The sequence below is a fragment of the Salvelinus sp. IW2-2015 genome, linkage group LG21 (assembly GCF_002910315.2).
Source record: "Salvelinus sp. IW2-2015 linkage group LG21, ASM291031v2, whole genome shotgun sequence".
In the NCBI taxonomy this organism is placed as follows: Eukaryota; Metazoa; Chordata; class Actinopteri; order Salmoniformes; family Salmonidae; genus Salvelinus; species Salvelinus sp. IW2-2015.
The window spans coordinates 3,316,598-3,336,846 of NC_036861.1; the positions used below are offsets into that span (position 1 = coordinate 3,316,598).

The 20,249-nt window shown below is 44.9% G+C and overlaps 1 protein-coding gene across 1 annotated transcript in view; it reads right to left on the reverse strand.

Moving 5' to 3' along the window:
• Positions 1–11,906, reverse strand: part of LOC111982401 (inactive rhomboid protein 2-like) — a 35,547-nt gene extending 23,641 nt beyond the window's left edge. Inside the window, 2 exon segments of the mRNA XM_070433767.1 lie at positions 579–687; positions 11,900–11,906. Coding sequence (XP_070289868.1) covers positions 579–687; positions 11,900–11,906 — 116 coding nt within the window.
• Between the last annotated feature and the right edge of the window lie 8,343 nt (positions 11,907–20,249).

Below are 20,249 nucleotides of genomic sequence, written 5' to 3' on the forward strand. Positions count from 1 at the left end.
GAGAGAGAGAGAGAGAGAGAGAGAGAGAGAGAGAGAGAAATGTTGGAGACAACACGCCAGAGTTGTTGTTTACACAAGCTGGTGTCATATTTGATTATGTTGGACAGCAGATCAGGGGGGTTGCTGGGGGAGGGAAAGAAGCAGCAGAGGGAGGGAGAGGCGCAGACYYGCACAGCCGAGAAACAGTTGCTTGGCAAAACCAGGATGTCTGGAAGTGTGTGGGTTGGTGGGTTTCCGTCCAGAAGCATTGCAGAAATGAGTGCAGGTGTGAGTACTGTTCCTCCGATCCTTTCCATCGGGGATGACTTACATTGACGTGGCTCACGCTTTCTAAAACAAACATCACTGATTACTACCATTATTCCCCACCCGAAAAGCAAAAGAGCAGGGGTGGCTCTGCTGCAATACATGTTTAGGAAAAATGCCCAAACGATCCATTTCCCTGTTAAATGTGTTGTTGTTGAAACCCATTCTCTCTTGCGTTGGAGCCCTGGAGCCTCAATGCAGACGACAAAAGTCGGGGAAGCTCTCAAAGCTCTCTGTTTGCAGAGATTTCTGAGATGTGACACTGGCATCACCTGTAGCCGGGGCCGGGGGGGAGGTCCAGGTTCTGCAGACGGCTGCAGCCTGACATTAAGGTGTCAGGTGTTGGGGAGTGCGGCGTCCTCTGGCAGGATGCTGTCTTTACTGCACACCAGGGGGTGAAACCTTAACACAACAACAGGGAGGGCTCATCTCAATGGGAACCGACTAGGTCACGGAGAACGGAGAAGCTGCAGCAACACACACAAGCACACAAGTGCATGAACCCGCGCTCATGCATGCACACACACACACACACACACCATCCTCCCTTCCCTCAGGCAAAGGCTTACTTTACCCTGGCAAGCTGAGTAGTGTGATTATACAGAGATATTTCCTGCTTATTTCCTCCTGATTCTGGGAATCTTTCAACCAGGATTTCTTTTTTTTTTTTAAACCTATAGGAATTTTGTGAAAGTCATTATGTTGCAACCCGAGACAAATAGCAGTTCCTAGTTGCGATGTTCCAGGGAGTATGTGAGTATGCAAGGAGTTCTAACAATATTCTTGGAGGAGAGCGGCGGTGTGGTTTGGGGGGATACATTCAACTATGGCCGGACAAACTCGGGAAGTGGATAACTTTGCCCCTGTTCCCAAAATTCAGATACGGTGAAACAAAGAATAGACAGAGAAACTCTTGATCATCGGAACACTTAATTTCCCATATCCACCACCCCCGATATCATAAACTCTACCCTTCAGGGGGCCACTGTAAAAGTTGGTGCAGAGAAGAAGTGGTTTTAAAAAAAAAAAATCTAAGTGGGTTATGTGCCACACCACCGGTGGAACATGGCAGGAGGGGGAAGAGAAAGGGGGGAAGGAAAAGAGGCGGAGGCTTTTTGTCATTTCACATGTGACAGGAGAGAAGCGAGGGATGGAAATAGAACAATGGAAAAAATGCAATGCTTCTGAAGAGGCCCTCAAAGACTTCCAACTCAGACTGATAAAAGCTCCTCTCCTACTTCATATAACCCCCTACACACACACACACACACACACACACACACACACACCTCTGTAGAGAATATCTTCAAGCTTCGCCGCACACACACACACAACAAACTTAAACATCAGTTCTACCGAGGTATGTGACAATGGTGACAGTTTCAAGCTAAGAACACGTCTCAGAAACAGAGTCGCGTCACTGTAGACGCCAGTCACACCTTGATGAAAGTTGAGTAAACAACAACGTAAACAGCACGGAAAAACACACAGTCAAACCCAGGTCACAACAACGCAATGTAAAGACACACAAAAACAACACACAATACTATCGTATAGGCATAAGAAAAGGCCACGACTGTTGTGTTGATATGAGAGAGATGGATTGTGGCTCGTTGCATTGATGTGCTGTTATGCCAAATGGACAGCGTAGCACTGTGGTAACAAAAACCCCTCTGTGACACTCTGTTCCTCTCTCTCTCCTCTGCTGTTGCATGCATAAGGTCTATTGACATATGCCCTGTGATTGTAATTAGATTCACCTTAACATGAACTTGATACGTATAATAATACGATGCAATCAGGCAACCACAGAGCACACCCTTCTTGTTCCGTTGACCTACCCCGGGCAATCGTGCAGGCCTTAATGTCAAGCCTTGATACACCCAAGGTAGAAGTAGGGTAGGATATGAGCGTACACTAGTCAGCCTTAACCATCAGGGGGAAAAGACGCAGAACTGAGCTGAGATCAGTGTCTAGGCATAACTACTCAATGAATATCAGAAGCAGTGCTGTGAAATAGATATCAAATAAGTAAATGCCCTGTATGCACACCACTCACTCTCTTGTGGCAAAAACTAGACGGATGAAGCCTCAACATGAAGTACTCAAAGCAAGTCAATTCTTATACAGTGCTACGATCGCTAAGCTATATTAGTGACAGTCATGGAGGAGTGATGGAGTGTTTCCCATCCCTCGATACATGTCACAATATGACTTAAAAGTGAGGTTGCCATTGTAGAAATCAAATCTCAACCAAGCTTTGAGCATGTGTGCAGTGCCTGTCTGTGTGTGTTCAACTATTTTTGGTCAAGATTTGTGTAATTACTTGTTGGCCCACTCCAGGGACTTGGTCGAATGTGTTTGCACCTCGTTATTTGTCATGACACCTCTTGATGAAGAATTTCCTGCCTCTCTTTCTTCTGGTCCCTCTTTCTCACCGGCTATGGTGCTACGGAGGGAGCCGCCATGGGAAGCTAATTAAGGTTGCGCAGGCTTGGTATGGGGCGGGGGGGCTGCTGGCTGGCAAAGCCATGGCGGCTCCCTCCATGTGACATGATTGATTCGGACTGTCACTGCGCTCAGCTGGGCATCAGCGCACAGTGACAAATAAATAATTACATCGTCTTGCGCTAACCCAAACCCCACCACCACCACCACCACCACCATCACCCAGCGCCATTGTTAGCCAGACATCAAAGCACAATGGAGACACATTAGCATTTTAATCAGAGGGTTAGGCAGAGGCTGGCGCACGGGCACCCGGTGGAGGGGTACTCACTTTCATCTGGGGGGCGCCCCCTCTTACACCCCCCACCCTCGCCCTAAAACGGCACAAAGGGCCATGTCGGGGGGGGGTTACGTCGTGACCTGTTGATGGAACATTAACAAGACCCATCTGCAGTCAGAACTTCAATTAGCACTTCAGACTTTGGCCCCGTTTCGTCCACAAGTACCTCTCTTTTTCATCTTTACCGGTGGCGGCGTTTGTTCGGGGGCAGCAGAAGGTCCCGGAATACAGACCTGGCTAGCTACCTCCTCTTGCCTTGTGTACAGGGCCTCCCTTGGACATGCAGATAATTAGGCCTATATTTCTGGCGAGAGGACAAAGATGATGCTAATTCTATTCATCATAGAGGTTCTCGACTAATTATGAACAGAGCCTTTCTCCCTCCCTCTCTCTCTGTCTCTCTCTCTGTCTCTCTCTCTCTCTCTCCAAGTGAACAATTGCACGGCCGAGTTAAGGTGAAAAGGAACGGGGTTGGAGTTTGGAATCAAATGGGATTAGCCTGTATTCTTGTGTCCCTCAAACCTCTCCGGGATAATTCCTCTAATGAATTACCTGGAATAATGTTTTTGCCTCTTTTTGATGGAGAGAGAGTGGACTCGGGGAAGTAACTGGAGCCCTGCCAACAGAAACCAGAAAAACAAACTACACGTTGTCACCGAGGTGAAACCCCCAAACCCTTCGCCACACTAAACAGTGACACTTTAAAATGCTTCACAGTTATCTAACGTACCTAAAAACACTGGTCAGAGTGTTGTACTAAGACACCACTATGCTGCTATTACTACTTAGTGGTTGTGCAAGTGTAGGAGTGGGAATGAGTAGTAGCAGGCATCCGAGTATCAAAAAGTGTCTGCTTCTCATCAGCCTTTCCAAGGTGGCACGTAACTTTTCCATCCTATTGCCCTGCCTGTGGCAGGTGCCACTGTCCGTGACTCTCTTTCATCGAAGAAAGAGAGGGAGGGAGGAAGGAAGGGATCGAGCCCCAAGGCCTCCTTTCAACACCCTCTCGCGACCCCCCTCCCTTCCACCCAAGCCCCCATACCATTGCCCCTCACTCCCCCTGATCCTCAGGTTCCAGCCCCTGCTGCTTGTCAGTCTGACTCACACTGCCTTACCGCAAAGAGCCAGTCCCACACCACAGCCATGAGAGTCAATACGGATCTGGGATTCTCTGCTGCCCAAAACCTGACGACCTAAATGTCACTGTCGCCACAACATACCAGGTGGCACATGCACAGTTCAGAGGATGCCTGTCAGGGACATGCTGTTCGGTTGACTCATGTTTGCGTTGTTTAAACACACACCTCAATTATTGATCTGACCACAAACACTAGTGCTCAAAGGCCAGCACTGTGATATTGAACGGTCGACAATATCGACACTTCAGAGGATTATCACATTGGAAATGACCGGAGAAGAAAGCGGGTGGGATCTGGGACTGTTCGAGTGTCAAAAAAAACGATGAACTGTCACCGAAACGATACAAAATGGGGTTAGCGATAGCGACGCTAACGCTAGCTCGAGAGTCTAATCTGCATGATCATCATCACACTCGCGATCAAATAGGGAGAGGGGCTAAATAATAGATTACAGTGGGGCCTGTCACCACTGTTGTTTTGATGTACTCAGCAGCACCGTGATGAGAGAGGATGTGCCTCGCAGTTTAACTCTGCATCTTCTGTTTGTCTACCGTGGAATTTAGGCACGTTTGCCCTCGCATGTTTTGCCCCCGCATGTTTGGCGCCCTCATCTCCTCGGGTTACACACGGCCTGAATTCAAAGAGGAGACGGACAGGGAAGAAGGAGAAGGATCCAACAGATAGACGAGATAGATAAAGTACATTTATCGGGGCGATTTAGTAAAGGTCGACGTAGAGCAGAGGTTACGTTGCCTCACCCCAAACTCCTCCTCGAAAAGACAACTATGAAAGGGACTGATAGTGTGCCGCAAAATGAAAGAGACAAAGACGCGAGGAGAAAAAAAAAGAGGGGAGAAAGGGTGATGATGATGGAGAAGAAAGGGAACAGAGGCGAGGAGAGAAAAACAAATTTGAGTCATCATCGCTAATCGGGTTATGGTTACTTTCATGTGTCACTGGCGAACACAGTGTACTTCTATCACTGGTGACTTTTAGCAAACACTCGATGGCAAAGGATTACGTTCGTCAGAGGGGGGCCCTTTGAAAGCGATATGCTAATTTAGCCATGAGTGCAAAGAACAGCATCAAATATGTGCCAGTGAATAGCCAAGGGACTTTCGAGTCTTTAATATCCTTCAGACGTATTTTATCACCGCACCACAACCTGCGTTTGCAGCACAAACAGGAAAGAGACAGTCGAGGCTTCAAAGCAAAGCGCCAGCAGTCCACGGGTTTAATTTCAGATCAGGCTTAATAAGGTTATCGTCCGGTACACTAATGAAACAAAAGCCAGCATCACATAGTGAGGGCGCACCCTAGCATGTTTTCAATTCGTTTTCTTCTTCTTCTTCCTTCTCCTTCTTCATCCACGAGTCGTTAGATTTTTTTGGCGGCGTTTTAAGTTCCGCATCAAAGCGACTGGAAACAATATGCGACCCGTCTGACTCCAACTCTCTTCTTGGTCTCTTTCCTTGCTCTCTTTCACTCTCCCGCAGTCTGCGTTCGGGAATCAGAGCGGGGTGGCGCTCGTTTGATAGCTTGATAGTGATTTGTTTTGATCGTCGACTCCTTTGTCCCTCTCTTTGGGTCTGAAACAATGGGGGATTAGAACGAGACAGAGGGTGCAAGACTTTAAAAAAGAACAAATGTTTTCTTTCTCGCTTTCCTTTTAAGTTTTTCTTATTTTTTGTCCAAACCGTTACAAAGAAGATTGTAGTTTTGAAACTGCAGTAAAAGTGCAGTAACTGCAGTTGACTGTGGTATTCTGGACTCAGTAAATGCAGAATAACTGCAGTATACTACAGTTGAACTGCAAAATTACTGCCATAAAAAAAACGGTGTTATTTTGGACACAGTATTTGCAGCATGTATTGCAGTTATAATGAACTCTGATGGCAATCTTTTTTCATAAGGGAATCTTGCAGAATCGTGAGCCTCAAAGTGTCTCGCTATGCTCTCAAAAACTGCAAAACTATTTTGTTTCCTCAAATTAGTTTCAAAAAAAAAAAATCTGAATGATTTTGAGCTCACAACAGGCAAAAACAGGCCATCGTGCCAACATAAAACAGACCACATTTGTTCCTGTGGACTTACGATAGTACCCCAACTAAAGAACCAGGGTTAGGATAGATGTGATTTAAACGTGGCAGTAACTGCTAAAGAACAGGGGACCATATTAGAGACTTACTCTCTCGCTTTACCATCCCACATCAAGGCAAGAAGAGAAATGGGAAGGAGAGAGAGAGAGAGCGAGAGAGGAGACTATCAGCGGAGGGCCCTGTCTGAAGATGAAAGCGTTGGAAAAATCAAAGCGGGCCCCTACTCATTATACCTTGGTGGGATGCCTTCATCCACACTCCCCACCATCACTGCCCATGGGGTGCCACACTAGGAGTGGACTGGGTGGACAGGGGGGAGGGACGGGGGGGTGGGTGAAGGTGAACCACTTCGTGTGCACATTTCGTCGAAACAAACTAATGGCCAAATGTTGGGTTGTGACTGGGGGGGGGGGGGGGGGGAATCACACATGCTAAACCTATGGTCAAATAAAGTGGACGAGGGTATTAGTAGAGTGATCGTCAAAGTGTAGGTAGGTCTATGTTCCTTAAATCTAGCGGTTACCTGACCTCCATTGTCTATGTGTACCCCCAGACATTTAGAGTAATAGCTTGGATTCCAGGCTCACTCATTTGATCCACTATGGGAGTACACCTGTTCTGCAGACCTTGGGGGTGTAGCAAAGCCTTGAAACCACGGACTTGTGAGACAAGCCACTGGCATTGAGGACTGTAGGCTACAGGGAGAACTGAGGATGAAGCAGCATCGCACCCTGCCTGATATGAAAGCCCCAGACACAGACAGCTCTGTCTGTATGACCAGCAAAACTCGGAGAGAGATAAGAAAGAAAAGAAAGGGATCTATAGAGGAGGGAAAGAGGGAGTCTGAGGTCAGCTATTTCAATAAGAAGAAGGACAAACTATCTGATAAAGACATGACTCCATGTGTATGAACCACATCTCCTCATTTCTAGGGGGCCTTGTCCGGGACAGTCGTCCACCATCCTTCTCTCATCTCCCCTTCCCCGCCTTGTCCCCTCCCCTCCCTCTGTTGTTCGTTTTATCTCTGTGAAAAAATAATGAAAGAGAGCGCTCGCGACTGTGTCTCCATTGATGTTAGAATACACAACCAGCAGATTCAAAAAACGCAGTCTGGGATCAAAGCGAAAGGGATTCTCGTTCCAATAAAATTACAAGCGCGGAGGAGTCTGGGGCGCAGAGCTAATTTGCTAAGACTGTGAGGCAAAAAGTCGTTAAAGAATGGCCCATAAGTAGGCATTAAATGAAAATGCCTGCGATTCCTCAGGATTAGCATAATAACCTTTTCTTGCCAGGCCAGCTAATAATATTCATTTAAAATAAATACATGGGAAAACGAATCTGTTTGAAAAGAGGGCGATTGCACATATTTATTGAAAGGGTGCCGTCGAAATGAAAGAATGAGAATCTCGGAGAGCACTTGAAGGAATGTGGACTCGCCGGCCTTTGAAGTTCTGGAGACTGGGAAAATTAAAGTCTTTACAATTTTTTGGGAGGAAGAGTCAGGTCCTAGTCTGAGTCTGAAATCACACCCTATTTAGTGCACTACTTTTGGAAAGTAGTGCACTATATAGGGGACAGGGTGCCATTTTGAATGTTGCCTTAGGCTCAGTGGGCCTATGGGTAAGTCATTGATAAATGACGTAATTAGTGAGTTGACACAAATGTGGACATTTATTGTGGAATACTGTTCTAATAGATGAATGAACGTTGGTTATTTACCATGACTAATGATGAGGGAAGCAGTCATACTGTATTCCATTCATTTCAAAACAAATCAAACCAATTGTGATGGGTTCTTGGGATTCATGCGCTACTTAAAAGACCAACGAAATGCATAAAATGGTGGTTTTACACATAAAATATCATCATTAAATAATTATAGAATTAAATGTTTTAACAGTACACCATCATTGTAATGTCCAAATGATAAAGCTCACAACCCACTGGGCACACCACGTCATTTCAACATGGATAATTGGGTCATATTTGACTGAGACATTTTTCAACGAGATTTCCACCTTTAGTCACCCACTCAAAAAGACAGCAAGAAGTTTGTTGAATTCCCAATGTGTTATCACTGCGCTTTCAACCATTCAAAAGCACAACAAAGTTCAAATCGGAAGACAATGTCAGATATTGTGTATTTAAACAACTTATTTTCTTATCACTGTGCTTCATCTAATAGCACAACAAAATGACCTGGATTGCAGTTGAGATTACAGTAAAAGTATGTGGTACAAGTGATCAATGATATTCGCGATTCTGCTCAGATTATTATAGCAATACGGAAGATCTCCACAGACCTTCGACTTTTGCATGCTGTCTTGAACACGCACGCTTTCTATGATTACATACGAAGACATTTATAGTTACAGTTACTTCAATATGTGGCCTTGGATGTGTTACTCATTTCAAGGTGGAATAAATACCGTTATGTTCATTTATAAGATAGCCTTAATGTTAGGCTACTGTCTTACAAAAGTAATTTTGAATTGTGTTTGGTTGACAATGCAACCAAATACCAACATTTAAAGAAGAGCTATCTAATGCTTGGATAGTTTCATCTGAGCCACTGGCTTAGTCCTATTCTTTAACTTTCATTTTTGGTTTAGTTGGAGACGTGAATCCAACATATAATTTGTTCACTTGCCGACAAGTTATTAGGGTATTTACTCTATTGCAAAAGTGATATTGAGTTGCGTTTGGTTGTCAACACAACCAAACATCAACATTTGAAGGAGATGCATCTTCTGTGCTTCTGACTTTAATTCCAGTTTGCCTACAAATGAGTAAGTGATATATTGGATTCATGTCTCCATCTAAACCAAAAAGCAAAGTTAAATAATAGGACTAAATCAAATCAACCTTTAAAATGCACTTTCAGTCAGGTTTGATCAAGTCCTATTCTTTAACTTTGCTTTTTCGTTGAGATGGAAACGAGAATCCAACATATTAATTACTACATTTGAAATCAACCAAAGCTTGAAACCCTAGGCCTAAATGTATTGTCTACTTTTCGTTGAACCCTGGGTTGAATTGAAACAATAGCTTTTGATGACTTCGCATATAGGCCTAAATAGTATCATTGATGATAAATGACTTATTAAGTATGGTCACACTTCATTTGCTCTGTTGAACCTACCCTTTGGAATGACTTTGATGGCAACAGTGAATCTATTAAGTTACCTTTTACTGCAATCAGGGTCACACAGAGTGTTTCTTGTTAGTCTCAAACATATCTATAGTACTCTGAAACAAAAGTATACACCTAAAACACAGTTATTTTTATTTAACTAGGCAAGTCAGTTAATTAAGAACAAATACTTACATACAATGACAGCCTACCCCAGTCAAACCCAGACGACGCTGGGCCAATTGTGCGCCACCCCATAGGACTCCCAATCACAGCCGGATGTGATTCAGCCTGGATTTGAACCAAGGACTGTAGTGACACCTACTGCACTGAGATGCAGTGCCTTAGACAGCTGCACCACTCGGGAGCCCGTACCACTGCTACACTTCTTTTTTTGAAGAAGACACCTGTACCATGTCAGATACAAACTCAGCAAAAAAGAAACGTCACATTTTCAGGACCCTGTCTTTCATAGATCATTCGTAAAAACCCAAATAACTTCACAGATCTTCATTGTAAACGGTTTAAAACTCTTTAGGGATAGGGGGCAGCATTGGGAAGTTTGGATGAAAAGCATGCCCAGAGTAAACTGCCTGTTACCCAGGCCCAGAAGCTGGAATATGCATATAATTAGTAGATTTGGATAGAAAACTCTAAAGTTTTCAAAACTGTTAAAATAATGTCTGTGAGTATAACATAACTCATATGGCAGGCAAAAACCTGAGAAAAATACAACCAATTCTGAGGTTTGTAGTTTTCAAGTGAATGCCTATCAAATATCCAGTGTCTGTGGGGTCAGATTGTGGGGTCAGCCTCCACTAGATGTCAAAAGTCTTTAGAACGTTGTTTCAGGCTTCTACTATGAAAGGGGAGCGAATAAGAGCTGTTTGAACCAGTGGTCTGGCTGAAAGCCTTTAGCTAAGTCTTGCGCGTGGCCGTGAGCGCGTGCTCCGTTCCTTTTCCTTTCTAAAGACAAAGGAATTGTCCGATTGGAATATTATTGAATATGTATGATAAAAACATCCTAAAGATTGATTAGAAACATCGTTTGACATGTTTCTACGAACTGTAATGCAACTTTTTTGACTTTTCGTCTAGACTTTGTGCCCGCGCTTTGTGCATTTGGATTACTGGACTAAACGCGCAAACAAAAAAGAGGTATTTGGACATAAAGATGAACTTTATCGAACAAAACTAACATTTATTGTCTAACATGGAGAACTGGGAGTGCCATCAGATGAAGATCATCAAAGGTAAGTGATTAATTTTATTGCTATTTCTGACTTTTGTGACACCTCTCCTTGGTTGGAACATGCCTGTATGGTTTTTGTGGCTAGGCGCTGACCTAACATAATCGCATGGTGTGCTTTTGCTGTAAAGCCTTTTTGAAATCGGACACAGCGGCTGGATTAACAAGAAGTGTATCTTTAATCATATGTATAACACTTGTATCTTATATCAATGTTTATGATGAGTATTTCTGTAATTTGATGTGGCTCTCTGCATTTTCACCGGATGTTTGTTTGAGACAATGCATTTCTGAACATAACACGCCAATTTCAAATGAGGTTTTTGGACATAAAGATGAACTTTATTGAACAAAACAAACATTTATTGTCTAACATGGAGTCCTGGGAGTGCCACCAGATGAAGATCATCAAAGGTTAGGGATTAATTTTAACTCTATCTCTGACTTTTGTCACACCTCTCCCTCTTTGGAATATTGTGGCTAGGCGCTGTCCTAATCGCATGTTGTGCTTTTGCCGTAAAGCCTTTTTGAAATCGGACACTGTGGTTGGATTAACAAGAAATGTATCTTTAAAATGGTGTATAATACTTGTATGTTTGAGGAATGTTAATTATGAGATTTGTTGTTTGAATTTGCCCCCCTGCAATTTCACTGGTTGTAGGCCAGGTGTTCCGCTAGCGGAACCCCCTTCCCAGAAAGGTTAAACACTGTTTTCCATGCTTGTTCAATGAACCATAAACAATTAACGAACATGCACCTGTGGAACGGTCGTTAAGACACTAACAGCTTACAGACGGTAGGCAACTAAGGTCACAGTTATGAAAACGTAGGACACTAAAGAGGCCGTTCTACTGACTCTGAAAAACACCAAAAGAAAGATGTCCAGGGTCCCTGCTCATCTGCGTGAACGTGCCTTAGGCATGCTGCCAGGAGGCATGAGGACTGCAGATGAGGCCAGGGCAATAAATTGCAATGTCCGTACTGTGAGACGCCTAAGACAGCGCTACAGGGAGACAGGATGGACATCCGAACATCACACCTGCGGGACAGGTACAGGATGGCAATAACAACTACCCGAGTTACACCAGGAACGCACAATCCCTCCATCAGTCCTCAGACTGTCCGCAATAGGCTGAGAGAGACTGCACTGAGGGCTTGTAGGCCTGTTGTAAGGCAGGTCCTCACCCGACATCATCGGCAACAACGTCACCTGTGGGCACAACCCCACCGTCGCTGGACCAGACAGGACTGGCAAAAAGTGCTCTTCACTGATGAGTCGCGGTTTTGTCTCACCAGGGGTGATGGTCGGATTTACATTTATCGTCGAAGGAATGAGCGCTACACCGAGGCCTGTACTCTGGGGCGGGATCGATTTGGAGGTGGAGGGTCTGTCATGGTCCGGGGCGGTGTGTCACAGCATCATCGGACTGAAATTGTTGTCATTGCAGGCAATCTCAACGCTGTGCATTACAGGGAAGACATCCTCCTCCCTCATGTTGTACCCTTCCTGCAGGCTCATCCTGACATGACCCTCCAGCATGACAATGACACCAGCCATACTGCTCATTCTGTGTGTGATTTCCTGCAAGACAGGAATGTTAGTGTTCTGCCATGGCCAGCGAAGAACCCGGATCTCAATCCCATTGAGCATGTCTGGGACCTGTTGGATCGGAGGGTGAGGGCTAGGGCCATTCCCCCCAGAAATGTCTGGGAACTTGCAGGTGCCTTGGTGGAAGAGTGGGGTAACATCTCACATCAAGAACTGGCAAATCTGGTGCAGTCCATGAGGAGGAGATGCACTGCAGTACTTAACGCAGCTGGTGGCCACACCAGATACTGACTGTTACTTTTGATTTTGAACCCCCCTTTGTTCAGGGACACATTATTCCATTTCTGTTAGTCACATGTCTGTGGAACTTGTTCCGTTTATGTCTCAGTTGTTGAATCTTGTTATGTTCATACAAATATTTACACGTTAAGTTTGCTGAAAATAAAAGCAGTTGACAGTGAGAGAACGGTACTTTTTTTTGATTTTTATAGTTGAAATGTATTCAGTGGCGACCCGTCATTCAGAGCAGGTAGGAACATATATGTTGTTGTTGATTTGTTGTTTTTTGTGCCTGTTTTGCATTTTATTTTGGCATTAATATGTATCATATATCAATTTGCAGACAATGTAAAAAACAACAACCATTGAGTTAATAGTGCCGCATACAAACATGGTCTCTTTTTTGCTTTCCTGTGTAAGGCAGCTCCAAGATGCAGATGTTTCATTCTAGCTCAGTGCTGTCTGTGGTGGTCGGGCAGCCAGCGGAAAATACAGAGAGTAGGGCTTGGTAATGTATCTAGATGTGCCTTGATTGGCTCAGTGTTCTGTCACTCATGGGGACACTACTTCACCGCAAAATCTAGGGGGAGAGCTCAAAAACTCAAGCCCCTTGGGTGCTGCCATAGAGCTACATTAGAAGTGCCCATCCAAGAATGCTCAAGGTCATTGGCCACGGATAAAATGACGTCAAATCACGTTATACCTACTGTAGCTTTGATTGGACTGATCATGTCATCATCATACTTTTAAAATCTTAGCTAGAAAGCTAGCAGTCATCATCATGAATCAAGTTGAACATCTATTGGCAAATCCTTTTTGATCCTTGTCATATGAAGAGAAATTATAGATTAAATGTATCGGTGCTCATCGACCATTGGATATAAATATTACACAACAAGTTGGAAATCTCAAATTCAACAATACATTGTTTGGAAGGAATCAGTAGCTAACTGCAATCATTGCAAAGCAATCACTAGCCTGCTATTCAGTGGAGTGAGTGTGTGGTCCAAGTCTAGGTTTAAGGGTCTCTTTTCCAACCTTAAAGAATAAACATCAATCCAGCATGATTTCTGCAGCGTTCAAAACAACTGGAAACTGTGAAATCTCAGACTTCAGTGAGTTCAAGACAACTGTGAACTCAGGAAAAAAACGAACTCCGACTGGGAAGATACATTTTGAACTGTCATCCAACTCGGATTTCGAAGTCGGGAACTCTGGCCTCTTTATAGAGCTCCGACCTGAAAATCACTGACATCATGATTCAACCTGTTTTTTTTCTGAGTTCACAGTTGTCTTGACAGCACCATAAATCCAGAGAATGCCAGACTTTGATGACAAAGTTTGATGACAAAATCTGCTGACGAAGGACCGTCACGCCACCTTCCTGTTCAAGTGAGCAGAGCACAAAAAGGTGAGTCCAAAAATGTATTGTATGCTGCTGCATAAATGATGTAATATGCAAGGGAGATATGTATACTGTAGCTATGAAAGTAATACCAAGTGTATGTTGTGTGAATAGGATGAATATAGGATGAACATGTATGAACTTTCCAATTTGTTAGTCGCTCTGGATAAGAGCGTCTGCTAAATGACTTAAATGTAAATGTAATGTAAATGTGTAGTAAGCTGTTAGTATCCCATGTGCCTCACCCTAATAATGTGGCCCCTTTTCCCCTCATAACTTAGCCTACTGTTCTGACTTGGTGGTGCACATTTAGCCAGTTTTTTTGTCATCATCAAATATTATAAGAGCTTTCATTGTCTGCTTATATGCCTCCTTTATTTATTCTGCGGTTCTGATTTGGTATACAGAGAGAACACTGTAACAGGCTGACTACACCGCTCGTGTGCGAGCGTTGAAAAATTAATTTAGAAATCTATATTATTCAATTATTGCGCATGCCAACGAGCGTCTGCATTGCCAAGGGATAAAATAGAAGTCAGTTCTATTTCTGACGCAGATCACGCTGCAAGTCCTGCCTCTCCCATTTCCTCATTGGTTTATAGAAGCAGGTACTCACGTGCCATCTCACGTGCCATGAATTCTGTCGCTGTACATTTCAAATGTGCTGAACAAATAGTTATATTGACTATGTCCGTCCTAGCGCACTCATTATTGTCTTAATCGAAATTATGGATTGCCTCTTATCTGCTCGTTGTTCCCTTATGCCATAGTTTGTACATCTCAATTGCCAGTAGAAACCACATTTGTTTAAGCAAGTCAGCCATAATAGCTATGTTTTTTTAAAGGTAGTAAATGAGGCTGAATGAACTGTTTCTCTGCCAGACAAGCCTCTGCTGATAGCCAGGTGTAGCAGTGGTAAGATGTTGGGACTGCTGTTGGGGCCCTAACAGTTTGTGGACACCGTTTGTCAAAGTTATAGAGCAATTCATGTATTGTTTAGTGTTGTGCTGTGTAGTGGCTTTGCTGGTATGCATCAACATATTATAATTTGTTTTGCCCCACCAAGATTTACATGCTAAAATCGCCACTGAATGTACTGAATTTTGAGTTTGCATCCTAATATTACACTTTATATACATCAGAGAATACTGAACTATAACAAAACCACTTGACAGAAACACCCAAACTGTACAGTTTTATCTCAATCTCTTCATTGAAAGACTCTATCATGGACACTCTTACTGACAGTTGTGGCTGCTTTGCGTGATGTGGCTTCCAGTTGAAGCTCGCATCCGCTACAAGACCATGGTGCTTGCCTACGGAGCTGTGAGGGGAACGGCACCTCCGTACCTTCAGGCTCTGATCAGGCCCTACACCCAAACAAGGGCACTGCGTTCATCCACCTCTGGCCTGCTCGCCTCCCTACCTCTGAGGAAGTACAGTTCCCGCTCAGCCCAGTCAAAACTGTTCGCTGCTCTGGCACCCCAATGGTGGAACAAACTCCCTCACGACGCCAGGTCAGCGGAGTCAATCACCACCTTCCGGAGACACCTGAAACCCCACCTCTTTAAGGAATACCTAGGATAGGATAAAGTAATCCTTCTAACCCCCCCCCTTTAAAAGAGTTAGATGCACTATTGTAAAGTGGTTGTTCCACTGGATATCATAAGGTGAATGCACCAATTTGTAAGTCGCTCTGGATAAGAGCGTCTGCTAAATGACTTAAATGTAAATGTAAATGTATTGTTGTCTCTACCTTCTTGCCCTTTGTACTGTTGTCTGTGCCCAACAATGTTTGTACCCTGTTTTGTGCTGCTACCATGTTATGTTGCTACCATGTTGTGCTGCTGCCATGTTGTGTTGCTACCATGTTGTGTTGCTACCATGCTGTGTTGTCATGTGTTGCTGCCATGCTATGTTGTCATCTTAGGTCTCTCTTTATGTAGTGTTGTGTTGTCTCTCTTGTCGTGATGTGGGTTTTGTCCTATATTTTTATTAAATTTATTTTCATTTTTAAATCGCAGCCCCCATCTGCGCAGGAGACCTTTTGCCTTTTGGTAGGCCGTCATTGTAAATAAGAATTTGTTCTTAACTGACTTGCCTCGATAAATAAAGGTTAAACATTTTTTTTATAAAAAAAATCCATGGATTTTCAAAAACACATTTAAAAAATGTATTAATTAGGAAATTAGAAAAAATATTGACATTCCACCCATGAAGCCACTAGGTAATTTGACTGCAGGAAAGGGCTACGAGATCTCGCAATAACAACTTTCGCGATGGCGCATTGGTAGTCATTAGAGACTTACATCAATGCTAAGCTGGGCTTGGTTAAAACCCTGATGGAGACCAAATGGACAGCTGTAGATAGATCAACTGTCCAGTAGGAGATGCTGCCCAGATAATGGATATGACATTGAAGATCTGAAGTCGTTTCAAAGGAACAAAGTAAACACATTTTATACAACGTTTGTCTATGTTGATTACTCTGACGTCATTATCCTGTAGTTGAAATATCACCCGCAAAACATGTAAATCTACACGTTGAACTGATGTCTGTGCCCAGTGGGTAGGCTACCCCAATTAAAAGGAACCCCCCTCCCTCCAAAAAAACACACACTTACACAGGCTCTTGTTTATCTAGCCCGTGTTAGCAAATGTGTCAATGTGTGTCCTGTGTGTGTCTGCGTTTTAATGACTTCAACCCGCAGAGCAGCAGCCCAGCCAGACACTGACAGCTGCGCATTAAGTGGAGAAACTCCAGCCGTTTCTATAGCTACTGTAGAGTTGAAAGGAGGCCATCTTTTTTCTGGGCATAATAAGAGAAGAAAGAGCTGCTGCCATTACAGAAGGGAAGAAGACCAAAGACGACCTCTGGGTCTGTCTCTTATACACATCTAGATGTGTATAAGAGACAGTCACAACCCCTGCCTCCTGGCAGGTAAGGACTGTTCCAAGATCTGTGTCTTGGCTTAAGAACGTAAAGATGGGGTCACGAAGCCAGGTAGAGATCTTCATATCAGTACAGTATTAGCCCACTTTCTTAAAGTCAAGCCTTTGAAGTAACACCAAAGCCAGCCACTGGTATCTCTCATCTTAGTGTCTTTTGTCCTAAAAACACTGCAGTGTTGACATTTCAGGCTACAGCTCGCTTAGATTTTTTTTCCTCCGAGACGCTAATTTGAACATCTTCAAGGGAAAGTGAAGCCTCAACGTTTGGGGTTCTTTTGTCTGCTATCTTCTGCCCTCTTCTTTCTCTTTTGATATGAAGAGAGCTTGAAAGGAAACCATCAAAAGTAACGTGGAATGTTTTTGGGAGATTTTTTCACTAGTTGGCTATACAGTAGAGGTGACGCGTATCGTTTTCAACAGAACTAATTTGATCTGAAAAAGGCGTAATTTGTTTGTGCAAAGAGCACAACAGCACGGCTCGAATTCAATGCTTTCAAGAGGCAACGCTTCAAACAGACTGGAATTGGGAAAGCTTTGAAATATATCAAACAAACCTGAATAGGGACCAAAGCAGGCGTAACAAGATGAAGTCAGTATTCATAGCTCCTTTGTCTTGTGAAATCAGGTCGTCCATCTTGAGTGTTGAAATATCTGCTAATCATCTGGTAAAGAAATTAAACACATATGGAAATACAAAAGGGTTATTTAAGAGGAGAAGTTTTTAAAAGTTAAAAGATGGAAAAGAACCATCTGATTCTTGACATCTAAGTTTCCGTCATGCTGCCCATTGAAGATGTGACGATTCTGGAACGTCGGAAATCTAACAATAAATAACCTAATTCCTGTAGCCGTACTATGCCACCTTTTTTATACTTGTTGGTCTGATGTGATTAATAAGAGCATCCAGACGCTGCACTTGAAGAACCTATGAAATTGCTTTTTGCAATTATTGATAAACATGTACCTGTTAAGAACTGACAGTTAGAACTGTTAAGACTCCATGGACTGATGAGGAATTGAAAAACTGTAAGGTTGAAAGAGTTGGGAATAAAGGAGTGACTTATAAGTCTGGCTGCACATCTGACTGACTTACTGCAAATTAAGAAATGATGTGACTAAACTCAACAAAAAGAAGAAACTGTATTATGAAGCCAAGATTAATGACATGAAGTATGATTGAAAAACACTTGAGTACTTTAAATCAAATTATAGGCAGAAAGACCTATTCTGAACACCCTGATCATGCCCCGGACCTCTCCACCATTCCCGCGGAATTCCAGGACCTCCGGGAGGTGTTCAGCAAGGCCCGGGCCACGTCGCTTCCACCGCACTGACCCTATGACTGTGAGATTGACTTTCTCCCTAGCACCACGCCGCCCCGGGGACGTCTGTACTCTCTGTCGGGACCGGAGACCAGGGCTATGGTACCTACATTGGGGACTCCCTAGCTGCTGGATTCATCCGTCCCTCTTCCTCTCCCGCCGGCACAGGGATCTTCATTGTGGGAAAAAAAGGACAAGACCCTGTGCCCGTGCATTGACTACCGAGGACTCAATGACATTACGGTTAAGAACCGTTACCCGCTACCACTCATCTCCTCGGCCTTCGAGGCGCTCCAGGGGGCCACTGTGTTTTCCAAGCTGGATTTATGGAATGCCTACCACATGGTGCCGATACGAGATGGGGACAAGTGGAAGACACAGCAAGTGTCTTCAACACAGCAAGTGGCCACTACGAGCATCTGGTCATGCCCTTTGGCCTCACCAATGCCCCTGCTGTGTTCCAGGCTCTGGTGAGTGATGTCCTCCGTGGCATGTTGAACCGGTTCGTCTTCGACTACATTGATGAAATCCTCGTCTTCTCCCGCTCCCCTCAAGAACACGTGCTCCACGTCCGGCAGGTCCTTAAACACCTTCTGGAGAATCAGCTGTTTGTGAAGGCAGAGAAGTGGGAGTTCCATCGCCCCACCATCCCCTTTCCGGGTTACATCCTATCTGCTGGGAGTGTCTAGATGGATCTCGGGAAGGTGAGAGCGTCCAGGGTGCAGCTGCAACATTTCCTGGGGTTCGCCAACTTCTATCGCCGCTTTATCCTGGGTTATAGCACCCTGGCTTCCCCCCTGTCAGCACTCACCTCGCCCAAGGTTCCGTTCACGTGGTCTCCAGCTGCTGACCGGGTGTTCCGGGACCTCAAACATCACTTCACCACAGTTCCCATCCTGGTTCATCCTGACCCATCTCGTCAGTTCGTGGTGGAGGCAGATGCTTCGGATGTCGGAGTGGGGGCTGTCCTGTCCCAGCGTTCTGCCCTTGACTTCAAGCTACATCCCTGCACCTTCTTCCCCCCTCGCCTCAATTCCACGGACAGGAACTATGATGTGGGGAATCGTGAGCTTCTCACAGTGAAGATGGCGTTGGAGTAATGGAGGCACTGGCTGGAGGGGGCGGAACATCTGTTAACCGTGTGGACTGACCACAAGAACCTGGAGTATCTCCGCACCGCCAAGCGCCTCAACTCTAGGCAAGCCAGATGGGCCCTGTTGTTCTCACGGTTCAACTTCTCCCTCTCATACCGGTCAGGATCCAAGAATGTCAAGCCGGATGCACTGTCCCGCCGCTATAGCCCCACGACTACTACCCCGGAACCCGAGACCATCCTTCCCACTTCATGCCTGGTGACGGCACTCAGCTGGGGAATAAGGAAGCAGGTCCGTGAGGTGCAGCGTTCCCAGCCGAACCCTGGTGGGGGCCCTGATAACCGGATGTTTGTTCCTGACGCCGTCAGCTCCAAGGTCCTGGAGTGGGCCCACTCCTCCAGGCTTGCCTGCCACCCGGACCCTGGCCTTTTGGCAACAGCACTTTTGGTGGCCTACTATGGTTCCTGACGTGTCCGCATTCGTCACCGCTTGCATGGTGTGTGCACAGAACAAGATTCCTCCGGCTGGTCTCCTCCAACCTCTGCCTGTCCCCCACCATCCCTGGTCTCACATCTCCCTGGACTTTGTCACGGGTCTTCCTCCGTCTGATGGCAACACTGCCATCCTGACTGTGGTGGATTGGTTTTCCAAAGCCGCCCACTTCATTCCTCTCGCCAAACTACCCTCTGCCAAAGAGAGGGCCCAGCTTATGGTGCAGCACGTCTTCCGGGTCCATGGACTGCCCGTGGACGTGGTCTCCAACCAGGGTCCTCAGTTCTCGTCCCCATTTCTGGAAGGTGTTCTGCACCCTGTCGTGGAGAATCGTCTCAGAAATATAACACTCTTACAAGAACTTGTGAATTCAATATAGACTTTAATACAAAGTAGCAAAAATGAGCCCCTCCATGGAAGGACCCTATAACAGCGCCGAGCC